This window comes from Eimeria tenella, genomic scaffold (assembly GCF_000499545.2).
Source record: "Eimeria tenella Houghton genomic scaffold, Eth_scaff51, whole genome shotgun sequence".
Classification (NCBI taxonomy): domain Eukaryota; phylum Apicomplexa; class Conoidasida; order Eucoccidiorida; family Eimeriidae; genus Eimeria; species Eimeria tenella.
In genome coordinates, this window is record NW_013545649.1 from 203,795 (window position 1) to 216,227 (window position 12,433).

A 12,433-nucleotide genomic window follows, 5' to 3' on the forward strand; every position below is an offset into this window, starting at 1 on the left:
CCCTAAGAAGCAAGCCTACACGCTTGCGGCCTATGGTGGCCTTTTGCAACATAAAAAAGGGTATTTTGCCCCAATATAACAAAATTAATTGGCTCCTTTCTTTATTTTGGCGACGCTTTTGGTCTAGCTCCCTTCACAAGAGTGGCACGGCTTGTGCCAATGAGCTTGGCAAGGACACCGTCTGCGAGTTCTATGGCTTCTGAGTTGCTCATAAGGGTTGCAGTTGAACCAGTCTTCATGCCAGCAAGCGCTCGCTGGAGCATAACTCGCTTCACAGCCCGGCGTTTGTCGAAGTACTGACGGACTCGTGAAAAAGAGCTTGTACCTTTCCGCAGGAGCCCCATAACAGTTGATCCTAAGCACATTTGTAGACGCATGAGCGTCTTGGACTGGTTGACAATGACAGCGATTGCAGAGTTAATCGTTAAAACGAGCGACATTCCTCCAGCTGATCCCGAAAACAGTCCAATAAGAAAGACCTGCTCAAGCGCTGTTACCCACGCTGTGCCGAGCGCTGCTCCGCCAGGAACAGGATTACAAGCCATTTCTTGGAAGACAGGGTTCCAAACGCAGTCAAATGGGGGCGCTGCTCCGGAAACAGTAAGGTTCTGTAGAATATCGAGGAAACTCATGGCCGCGTAAATGCCCATAAAAGTAAGAACAAAGGAAGAAATGATAGCAGCAACTGCATGCCGCCTTCTAGTTGAAATCCACTCTAGCAGCATGTTACCCATGAAGGGAGCTTGCTGGCGTAAATGCAAGCCTAAGTACTGGTTACCAAGACGCTGTTGGACCCGAGAAGAAAATAGCATGTAATAAGCGAACATTGTAGCTTGGCCGCTCTCCAGTCCTTTGAGTTCTTCACGGATTTCTTTCGGAGTTGAATAATCGAAAAAGCTCAGGGCTGCGTCGCTCTTTAGGATCATTCGTCTTGAATTTACAAGGGCTGGATCTGAAAGGTGTTTGAGTGCCCAGGTTGTGCCGAAAGCTTTTTCATACCGCTGCATTGTCTCTGGACGCAGCATGGTAGGCAGCATGCTGCTGAGTGCCATCTGCCATAGGCCCCTACAATGGTCAAGGCACATCGAAGCTTGGAATTCTTCTTCGCGAGCCGCCTCAGACAAACTGCCGTAGTCGCGGCGCACACCTAACATTCCAATATTCCTTTCTTCCAGAAAAGGTACTCGTGAAACATCTGCACCTTGGACACGAAGCTCCGTCTCCACTTCACGCAATAGTGCTTCTTGCATGTTCACTTTGATACCTAGGCTTGGTGCAGCTTCGATTACTTCCTTCAGCTGATCAAGAAGACCATGCAGTTGATCAAAATCAACTGTCACACCAAACCAAACACCATGCTGCCTGCTAGGTGAGCGGTACAGCAGGCTCATGAGGGACTTCTTTGCCCCTTCCCAAAGTCGGCGCAAAGGGCCTTGTCGTTTTTTATAGGCTACTCTGGTAAAAAATAGAGTTTGACCACCATCAGCTTTCAATTTGTTGAGTGAATCATTAGCCAGTGTGTACACGGTGTCTTCTAAAGGCTCCAAATGCTTTTCTAGGGTCAAGTATGATTCTAGCCCCTGCACCACGAAATAATGAAGACGCGACCACCAATCCGTAAGATCTGGCAAAGGAAGTCCCTTTAAGTCGATTTTGCTCCATGCCCTCTTGAATGTTGCGAAGTCTACATGTGATTCGAGCAGGGTGGACGACAATCCGTGTGCTGCCCAAGCCTGGATTTGCGCGTCCATCAGAGCTGAGACCGCCTTCTGACGCAGTAAGGGAGAAGGACCTTCACCGATGCGCTTATTCAAATCTCCTACTGCTTCATCGTGTTTCAACGAGTGAAAGTTGATAATCTGCATTAGGGCGGCGCTGTGAGCAGTAAACTTGAACGGGCGAAGAAGGTTTTTGAAAAAAGCCGGAGGCAGATTTTCCCTCAGGACTGCACAGACATGCAATGAATATGACAGCTACGCAAGTCGTACTAACGTATAGAGTAATACGGAACGGGCAAGCACGGAAACTGCTGCGTGCAGCGAACATCAGACCGACTTCTACGTTGACCACACACACCTTCTCTAGCTTTCTGGATCCTTTTTTCTCTCGCTCGCTTTAGTACACCTGCAGTAGACCTGAAATAGATGTTTCTTACGAAATCGGGGACAAACCCATGAGAGTACAAGATTTTTACCCACGTTCGGTTTTGGAGGGCGATTTCCTTCTGTCGCGGATACCCTGGTGAGACCATAAAAAACAGTTCCGTTGCATAGTCTGCATTAGCCATTGGCCTTACAGACGAATCTACTAGTTTCAGCTTAGGATGTACACGTACCTTCACGAGAGCTGAGAAAAGCGAATACCCAGATGTGTGTTGGGCTCGGCAAGGGTGCACCGAGTTCGGCAACATTTTTCGAGAATGACGTGTCTTGAATAGCCAACATAAGGGGACCCTTTTTGTTACCAAGCATCATCTGGATTGAAGATAACATTGTGGTTGGTGGTCCTTCTTCTGGGAGACGACTTGGCACTGTAGATTTTGACACAAAGAAGGCAATGTGTTGACACACCAATTTAACTGTGTCGCTGTATTGGCATATCCGTCTATGTGATAGGACTACAACTTACATATCGAATAAAGGGCGAGAGCGGCACGCAGACCATCTGTAGTTTCGCCAAGGTTGCGCAGGAGAGAGGCAACTGCTTCAAACTCTTCATGTGAAATTTCACCGAGAGAGCCACGCAGTAGTCTTGTAGCAACGGATGCCATTCGTAGCGAACCCAAAATTTGCAAAACGTCTGCAAATCAAGCCCATGAAGCACATGCATCGTTGAGGGACCAACTGTAAAGTTTTTTTGAGGCAATGAATGTGGCTGCCGTAGATCTTCTAGCTTTTACCCACTTTTCTTTAGATCTTCAATGGCTTGTTGCACTGTGCGGTGATCGAAAGCAAGCCAGTAGCTTGGAGCTGCAGAAGCGCGTATATCGTTGAACAGAGGGTTTGTAGCTCATGGATCTGGTAAAAGGGCAAAATATGCAACCAAGCAAGTACTTAACCTACTAGAATCGAGAGATGATGTTGTAAGCATCGTGGCAACAGCCACGTTAAGACGTTCCAATGTCCTTGCCTTTCCTGAAATATGATGCAGCATCCGTATGTATGCAATGATGCAGATGAAATTCTCTGCCAACTTAAATGACGCACGTGAATCTAATCTGCTGGTCAGGTGAAACTAACCTTGTTCAAGGATTTCATCGACGAGAATAGGCTGCAAACCCCAATCAGCCCCACTAAAATTCTTTGCTCGGTCTGTGAGAAAAAGCAACAATGCTTCGCAATTTATGACAATTTGAGCCTGTCAAACCTTTTAAAGCATGAAAAAGAGTACTTTGAAATTGTCTCAGTGCTTCAAAACGAATTTTGAGCTCACGTGAACTAATCTTGCAATCCAATGCCCCTGCAAGTCAAAAAAGCAAAGAGATTCAAAATTGAGAACATGGCATGTTGTTAATAGTCTGTTGAAGGCGTTGGAGCACTGGAGCTATGAGTGGCCAACGTACCAAGTCCCGATATCGTCGTATGTGCCTGCTTAAGCGATTCTGCACGAGCACTGTGCCGAACTTGTTGATCGAAGTCATCGCTGATTTTTGTTAGTTCGTGTGATTCTTCAAAAAGGCTTGATTCTTCAAGAACACAAGGGATGTGCACACTGCCGTCTGCGCTAGGGAGGCAGGTTTCGGTGTGCAGTCGCTTCATATTATGCAGCAGCGGCATCCCTGGCTCGACTGGTGCTCCTGCTTCTACAAGTGTATTGACTTGTCCCACAACGACTGTAAACCAGACGACAAAAGCAAATAATGGCTCACGAGTCAGATAAACTGAGCCAGTTGCTGCCTACTGGAATATTCCTGTAGTATTAAACGTGTACTTACGTTCACTAAGAGCTGACATAAGACGATCAGATAATTCGCAAAGGGTGCGATGGCTCGAAGGCTTAAGCAGCGAGGTGCGCCGTTGCTCTCGTGCTCGCTGAAGAGCCCGCCTGCGCCTCCCTGGAACAAGTTTTTCGATCCGAGATGTGCGCTGTTTGACTGAGCACATAGCATCTAGATGATAGCTGCTTTGTCCACCAAGAGATAAGAGCAATGAAGGCCATGAGAAAAATGGCAAAGTGGCGCCGCCCTCTCCAAAGTAGGAGTCGAATCCTGTATATGCGATTAACAGGTTCCAGAAGAGACCCAATACTGTAAAAAATCAAATCGCAGTGAACTCAATTCGAGATGAACGGTGGGATGTGAAGGAGCAGATTCTGCAAGCAGCTATACTGATCGGCAAAACTTACAAAATGGGTTGCGTGTTCCTACTATAGGCACTATTGAGCGCGGGAGCGGTGACGCAGTCGGCTCCGTGGCTTTATTTTTCGCCAGAGGGTTATGCTGGTGCACTTCTTGGACAGACTCATGTGCATGCCCGAGATGATTTCCAATAGCACTACCTCCAAGAGCCACGCCAGCTATGCTCCGCAATTTATTCAAAAGTGCCTCTTGCAAGCCTGATCTCTCCTCAGGTACCTCCGAGCCACTCGCCAGCATGCTACGAAGAAAGAAAAGCTGTGATCTATGTGCTGCAGGAGGTGTTCCTTCTTCGGCTGGAAGATCTATGTCCTTGAGCATTTCGAGATATTTGGTGGACCATTCTTCCACGCTGGGCGCAGTAGAAGCCGCTTCTCCGCCGTAAAATGCCAACCAGAGTTCTGAGAAAATCGATTTACATGTTTTAAAATACATTATCATGTCTCTTCACATTTTCTAGATGGACAGAAAGTCAGTGCTATACTGTGTTTACGGAAGAACATTTTTGTTGTTCTCGCGTGAACTCACTGTTCGCAGCTTGCTCTAGTCCATTGTCAAGCAGCATGAGTTCCAGTTCCTCAATGTTTTGATCTCGACTTGGTGGCACCGTCACATCGGGGGAAAGGCTACTTGCTGGACAGATGAGGCTCAAGAAGTCTGTGTGGTGCCCGCTCTGACTCGAGCTCTCATTCCCCTTGAGACTCTCTACTGTGGAGTCCAGCGAGAGAATAGCAGTCGGTATATTAGTTGGCCCTTCAAATCTTTGTGTTGGTGTCAATGTGAAGCTGCTTGCCAGGCTTATTGTTGCCCCCTTGAAGGGCAATACAAAGAGCAAAACGGGCAGCAAAAAGATATTGAATAGTCCCAGCATCATGATTTTTTTTAAGACTTTGCGGGACGCAGGGAGAATCGCCGCGATAACAGGGAGATACTCTAGTTGCATCATTGTCTGCTGGCACGTTTACGGCAATTTTTTCCGGCCTCATTTGATGAAATATCCACTGGCAATAACACCGCCGAGCGAAGTACCAGTCATGCGGTAGAGATCAATATGGCCGACAAAAAAAAACGAAAAGATAAAAAGCAGGTAATCCAATACTGCGAACATTTGGAAAATGTAGTGCTAGCTTGACACCCAGGACGCGTTGATAACCGATCATCGAAGCCACAGGCCACCAGTCGGTCGACCGCCATAAGCAGTCAGGTCGCCTGATATTCCGTGCAAACCCTTTGTGATCGACAACTAAGTGAGGGCATTTGAAAACTCCATGTTTTCAAGTATTAACACATCTAAAACGCATTTTTCATTGTCAGAAGACAGTATTCGTCGCTGGTGCAGCTGTCCAGCTGGACCTGGACCACGCCCACCGGGTTCTGTTGGTTCGCTTGTGACCTCGTAGTTTTGCAGTCTCGGTGTATGATTTCTAAAGCGGTGGTTAACTTATTTCTCTTGGAATTAACCACCACGTTTTCAAGTTTTGAGCATAAACAAAGATTTTCGGTAGAGAAGGAGCCGCCAATCTTCCCCAACAGACATTCCATACAAAGCCTTCGGAAACGTCAGCACTGACGCAGCCGTAGTGAATCGTAATTACTGCTGCTCCCTGCCATGAAGCAATAAGGCAGAAATAGTATACATATTTCATTGATTTTCTGCTTTCTGCAGCAGGGGCATCCCGCCACGTATCTCCTGTGCAATGCCTTCCCACTCACCCCAGAAGCTTTGCACATGTCCACCAGCTATAAGGCAAGGACGCTGGTCTGGCAATTCCCTATGCTCTTTTTCTAAAGTACGTAATACAGCAAGGTCAAAAACGCCGAAGAATGGCAAGAATGCTAAATCTATCGTGCAACCCAGCGCCCCCATCCAGTCACCAAAGACATCCGTCTGCTCGTGCGCCCTAAAACGTACGCCTTTCATCTCAGGAGTGATATAAAAGAACCAAAAACTATTGTCCCGTGTAGCAAAGTTCCACTGACGAAACACCAAGGAAACGGTAATCTGCCCGCACTTCACTGGCATCTCGTTACTAATCGGAAGTTTCATCAACAACCTCAGAGTCCCTCTGAACCTGCTTCTGCGTCAGGCGAAAGGGAGTCTTGCCCGCAACTAAAAGCAAAGCAGCGCACGTGGCAGCTGAGCCCAACCACCACAAAAAGCGCTGCATGTCCCATTCTTTGCTGGCCTCCTCATCGTCGTCATAACTTCCATAAAGTGTATTGATCCGCTTCTGTCGCCAAGAATGCACACGCAGTGAAGCTCCTCGTGCCACGTCAGAAAGTGACAAGACACCAAAAAGAAACGAGGGCCCTTCTGGCCAAATACGGTAAACCTCCTGCACCCTACGGCAGTAATGAAGCAAGCTCCCCCTGTTCAAAAGCATAGCTTGCAGCTCTCGGTGATCTGAAAAAACAAACAGAAGATAGAAACCACTGGCTTGGCTCCAACGGAAAATCAGGCAAACTGGTGCGAGAAAAGGGCTGAAGAGTCGCATAGGCCCGCTAGCCCGAATTAAGTAGGAAATGCTATATTAAAAACAGCTATCCTTCGACCGAGTGAAAGTAGTAAAGAGCGCATACAGCGAGCCACACACAAAGAACATGCAAGCTCCAAGGACTTCGTTGCGGTGAGACTGCACTGCGGGCCATACGAAATGGGCAAAACATACCGGGCAGCGGCAAAGAAAACAGAATTGCCAGGTGTGCGAAAACAAGAGCGTCCAGCACACTCGCCTTGTACCCTCCTAAATACTGCTTTCCCTGCAGCAGCTGCTCAACAACGCGGAGGGCCCTGCGGAGCTTGTCAATGACCGAGAGCTCTTCCAATGTAACCAATTCGTGTGTCGAATCACTGTCTACACAGCTTGGGAACTGCCGTTTCAAATCCTCTGGTAATGCACAGGGGCTTCTGCAAGCTACTCTAGAACTGCAAGCACTGCGTTTCATAACCCAGCAGTAGTAGCTCCCGTACACAAAACCTAATGTATTTTTGTGCAGAGGTCTCGTGAAACCGCGAAATGTTGCCTCATCCTTCCATAAGTAGAAGCACTGCAGGCGCAGCACAAGACACAGCATTCCCCCAATGAGTATTTAGCCACTTCGCCCAGGTGAAACTTCGTGTGTGTTGCTTGATTTCTGAGCATTCTTCCTTGAGTCTTAAAGGCTCTCCTAATGAAGCTGGTTCACCATCGAAATAACTCAAACACAGCAGGATGAATTAAAAGCAAAGTGTTCCTGTCCCACTGAAGTGAGCTGGGAGTTCGTTGGTTGCTACGGAGACGGCAGCTGCTTACCAGTGCTGTCTGGACAGCCTGCTGCAAAAGCTCAGTGACTGCGAGACGAATCGCCTTCTCCACTGATTCACAAGTGTGCGCGTCACAATTTCCAATGCAAAGAACATCATCAGGTAAGCTGCCACCTCTTGCATCTCTGTTCTCTGCGTTCATCGGTCCGTTCCCAGGCTCGTTAGGGGCACTTTGGCAACAGTTAACTCCGTCTACTGTCTGCTTACGCATATGAGCATGGGCAAATGACCTTAAAGTCTCGATCAGCTGGATACCACTTAATACGGCGCCTGTCTTCGGGTCTACAGCAGCAGGAAGGGCGGGGCCACCACCTTCCAGTGGCCACCACGAATGTCTGGGAGATCCTAAGTGTTGCGGTGAAGATGGAATGGGAATCTTTTCCCATGTGATAACCATAGGAAGGCCGAACATTCGGTGCAAGCAAACAGCTTCCAGAGTTTGTGGGCACACGAATACTTCACCTATGAGAGGGTCCACAGCTGGAGCTGCGTGAACTACAAATGTTACGGGCTTGGCATCACACGCAGTTCCCTCTTGATCACAAGAAGCTCTCTGCGAAGAATTAGGCTCCTCATTTTTCGCGCTAACTGCTGCATTACTTTGTAGCTTCCTCCAGCCGTCCACTTCCTGGGATGGATCTTTCGGTGCATATGGAGTTGCACTGTGGGGGATGGAAGCTGCAGCCTGCCCTTCTTGTTCTTGAGAAGCAGTAGGACCAAAGCTTTGCCTACGCTGAACATCCGTATTGTCAGAATTTGGCAGCCCCCTGCTTTTCAGCATTCCCTCACTCCAGCTAGATGATTCCCCCATCATCTATTGTGGATAGAAGCTCCAACCTATGTGCTTTGGGCCACTCCTGGAACACAATCCTAATCTTAAGCTTCCCTTATGAATATGCAAGTGTTATTACGGAAACACCCATGGTCCACAGGCTACGGAAAAGGGACGGGCCGACGTCATGTCTGACGGCGCCAGCAGTGCGAAAGTAATCGGCCAATGAACGAACAAAACATAAAACCAAGTTTTCAAGAAACACAGAAGGACCGGTTAAATGCAGAATAAGCTTAAATTTGTTGGCTAAAGGCAAGGATCCGTAGCACGTTTCCTGTGTAGTTTGGGCCTTGGCCTCCTGTTGTGCTGCTGCATGCGAATGCACAATTATTGCCAGGCAAATAAGCGAAGCATTGAAATAACCAAATTAGCACGATGGTGAAATCAAAAGAGGTTTCTTCCTAACACAAAAGGCTTTTGACGCCGAACGCGTCGATTGTTCCTGCCACCACTCATCCCTCATAGCTGGCGGTGTATACACGCTGCGCGAATCCGGACGGCCCACTATTGCGGCGCAACACCTTCGTGGTTACTACAATATAGATAGCTTTTGGCAGTATTTAGTAACACAGGTACCATGTATTTCCAAATGCCCCAACCCCTTGATAGAGAGGGCCGAGCTATTCCCGTGGCACCAGAATGCTTCAACAACGCCGGTCAGTACAAGCGTACTTATTATTAGCATATGTACTCTCCCCAGCCTTCTTTGTGATGAATTCGAGTGAAATAGCTTGCGAGCGGTAGTAGCCGTGGAAGCTCGCGCCGTTCTAATGCCGGCGCGTCCACCTGACCCAAAACAAAAAGAGTAAACAGTTTCGTTGTGAATCCTAATGTTAAGAGCTAGCGCCAAAGATAGAAAAAACTGGTATCATTAACGTTTTCCGTAACCGACTAGAGTCGCACGGGCCTTCTTCAATGCTCTCATATGGTTTTCTACCGAAAGTTCCCCTGCGAGTTGATTGCATTTCCCTTTATGGCAGTCTAAAGCAGTATCTAAATGGTGTGCATTCGTAGAAGCAGCATCTCATTTACCCTTGGCGCCTCTCTCCAGACTCCCGCTCGTTCATCCTCGTTAGGCGACCTTCGACGACGGCAAAACTCCATAGCTACTTCGCGCCCCAGTGATGCATTGCATATCGACGCCCGCGACTGCCTTTATAAAGTTCTCGCGCACTGCATGCAAGGGCTAGCTGCGCAAGAATGGAACGGGAAACGCATCGTTTGTGCCAGGGCGGGCCTTCAGGCAGGCGTTGAAGGCAAGGGAAGGAAAGCCTTCGCTCAGCAAACAAAGAAGCGCATTAAGAGGGCTTTCATCAGCTCTTCAAGCTCTTTCTAGAGTGAGCCGATTGTTTGGAGAGGGTTAGACGCGGACGAGGAAGGGGCCCGAAGTCGTGTAGGGAGTAGACGTGTTGGTCCAAGATGGCTGTCACCCAAAGGATATGGTGCAATCCCTCTAGTTTCCAGTATTCCAGCGAGACAAAAACATGTACCACGTGAAACGAAAGACATCCGTTCCCTTGGCTGCAGTTCGCCACCGACAGTAGGCCAAGTGAGCACCAGCGCTGCTACGTTTCAATTGCTGCCGCCAGATCACTCAATGTTACCAACGGCGTCGCGCCTTTACGCTCAAAATAGCTACTGCGAAAGAATAATTTGGGAGCTTAGAATGGGGGATCCTGAAACATTCTTCAAGCTTTTGCTCTTCGGCTCCTTTCACCCGAAGGATCCTCGACGCAGCCGTGCAGTCTCCGGAACTAGACTGATATACACCAGAACAATCCCCGTTAAGCAATCAAATTAGTCAAATAAATGAGACACTAATCGGTATGAAAAGCAGCGAATTCGCAGAGGGAATAGCTGAGGGCTCTCTTTGTGCTGGGCACTGGTCTCGATGCTCTCCCCACTATAGTTTGGCCGGTCATTCCATCTTAAGTGCATACTAGGATTGAGTTCTAGCTATATATGGGACTCGAAATAGTAAGGACAAGGTACGTTGGAAGGGAACTATACGCTAGATAACGACGAACTTCGCCGCCCATACCAAGCACCCTTGCGGGGACAGCCTGGACATACGGCGTCCTGAAGCGACGCCACCGCTCTGGCTGCAGCGTAGGTTCATAATTAAAGATTAAATTGATGTATATAGCAGTAGTTTGGAGAATAACCAGTAAAGGGAGGAACAGGTCACGCATTGGCCTTGGATATATATTCGCTGTAAGGAGCCCAATTTCATATGAAGCACTACTGTAGAGGAGGCTGTACTAGTCAAGCGTGCGCTGCATTGGTCGCGGTGAGTGCTGCGACGTGCTGCCCTGTGCCAACAGTGATGTGTCTCGACGGAGCCTAAAATAGGCATTATCTGAACACGGGACTGTAAAGTTGATGACGGGATCGAAATTTTATTGATGAAAGTTAAGTCCTGTGCTATACTCAGAATCAGTAATATGCTGCAGTTTCTTGTCTTTTATTGAAGGGAATGCCGTCGAGTGCACGGAGCTAGCTGGGAAACAGAGCCCTACATGACCTGACGAGACTGCGCCTGCATGGCTTGCTGGCAGAAGAAGGCGCAGAGCAATGACCGGTGGTATCTTTTGGCAGGTGAATGCCATTACATATTTCCGCAAAAATAATGCAAACTCGCCGATTCCTTGTTAATGCGTATCGTCAAAAGTAAACCTTTATATCGTAACTTGCATGCCTAAACCCCAGCTCACCAGTGCAAACGCTGCGCATTAAGCTTCTTGCGAGTGGTTCTCGTGCATCCCCATAACTCAATGTTCCACTGATCATTGCAAGGGCTATTCATTCAGCTTCCCCTGAATTTAGTGTTCTAATATCTCAAGTGTTTCTAACCTGCTAAAATTACTGAAGACAAAAGTAAAGTAATCCTAAAGCAGGACAAGAACCACACAAGGAGGTTAGGATTTTGCAGCAGGAACGAAAAAGCAAAGCTGAAATCGCATTTGACCGTTGTAGCCGCGGCCCAATCTTGGAATACAAATAAAAAATATTGAGTTTAAAACTTCAACTGAAAATTTGTGCCTTATCTAACGAAGTTTTCAATGCGTTAAACTAATACACAGAAGAATTGAGCACTGGAGGCCAGAAGGGGTGACGACTGATTGCATCTCAGACGCTTTTCAAAACCCCTATAGAAGCCACCAAAAGTAGTTTAAGTGGGTTTTACACAAGTGTATTCTTTTTAAATTCAATCACACCCAACAATCAAACTAACTCGTCAACAATGTTCGAGCATCGGCGGAACACTTGAAATTGAACTAAGCTGAAACACTGCTCAGTATTTGTCTTTCCCCATTGATTTCAGTATGAAAGGTAGACGGACATTGCAAAGAATAGATGAAACTCAATATAAATGATTTTTTTCCGAGTCATTGTCTTGTCGCTTAACTGCGTAGATCAAGTGGGCAGATCTGGGGCTGCAGCGAGGGCCTGTCTCTGCGGTAGTTGTTCGCTCGTCGAATTCCCTTGCAACCAATAATCATTAAATGATAAACCCTTTTGGTTTTTTGAGTTTTATTCCTCCCAGGGCGTCACATTCAGTACTGAAGAAGACCCCGCTGACTGAATAACGCAACGTGCGGTACTGCGCCGCCACCCCAGATAGACGGAGCACACTCGCGCGCACCTCGCCCCAACAAAATGTAGCAGCTCAAACAACTTCGGATGTCTTAAATATGTAATTGTATCCGAACGCGATTTGAACGCAAGAGAAAACACCAGCATGGAATTACCTTGGCCTGGGTCACCCGAGATCCCCTCCCTTGCTATTCCGGGGCTGACAGGCCCATCCTACCCCTCATTGAAACATCTACAGTATATTTCGATTTCGTTGTCTTTACACTCCAATCTGTGGTTGACTATTCCCGTACCTTGCGCTCTCGGTCCATAACTCCGCTGGAGCTCTACTTTCAGGGTAGAGTGC

The 12,433-nt window shown here is 47.8% G+C and overlaps 2 protein-coding genes across 2 annotated transcripts; both read right to left on the reverse strand.

Moving 5' to 3' along the window:
• Window positions 1-101: 101 nt before the first annotated feature.
• Window positions 102-5,228, reverse strand: ETH_00028240 (uncharacterized protein; the record flags this gene model as incomplete). Its single annotated transcript, XM_013380322.1, has 10 exons — window positions 102-1,945; window positions 2,077-2,238; window positions 2,629-2,799; window positions 2,904-2,969; window positions 3,063-3,134; window positions 3,240-3,311; window positions 3,433-3,459; window positions 3,563-3,832; window positions 4,345-4,755; window positions 4,883-5,228. 10 exons carry the CDS (start codon window positions 5,226-5,228, stop codon window positions 102-104), a joined length of 3,441 nt encoding a protein of 1,146 aa, XP_013235776.1.
• A 1,156-nt stretch (window positions 5,229-6,384) lies between these two features.
• On the reverse strand, window positions 6,385-8,472 carry ETH_00028245 (uncharacterized protein; the record flags this gene model as incomplete). The annotated part of the gene is made up of 3 exons (XM_013380323.1): window positions 6,385-6,758; window positions 7,024-7,402; window positions 7,648-8,472. 3 exons carry the CDS (start codon window positions 8,470-8,472, stop codon window positions 6,385-6,387), a joined length of 1,578 nt encoding a protein of 525 aa, XP_013235777.1.
• Between the last annotated feature and the right edge of the window lie 3,961 nt (window positions 8,473-12,433).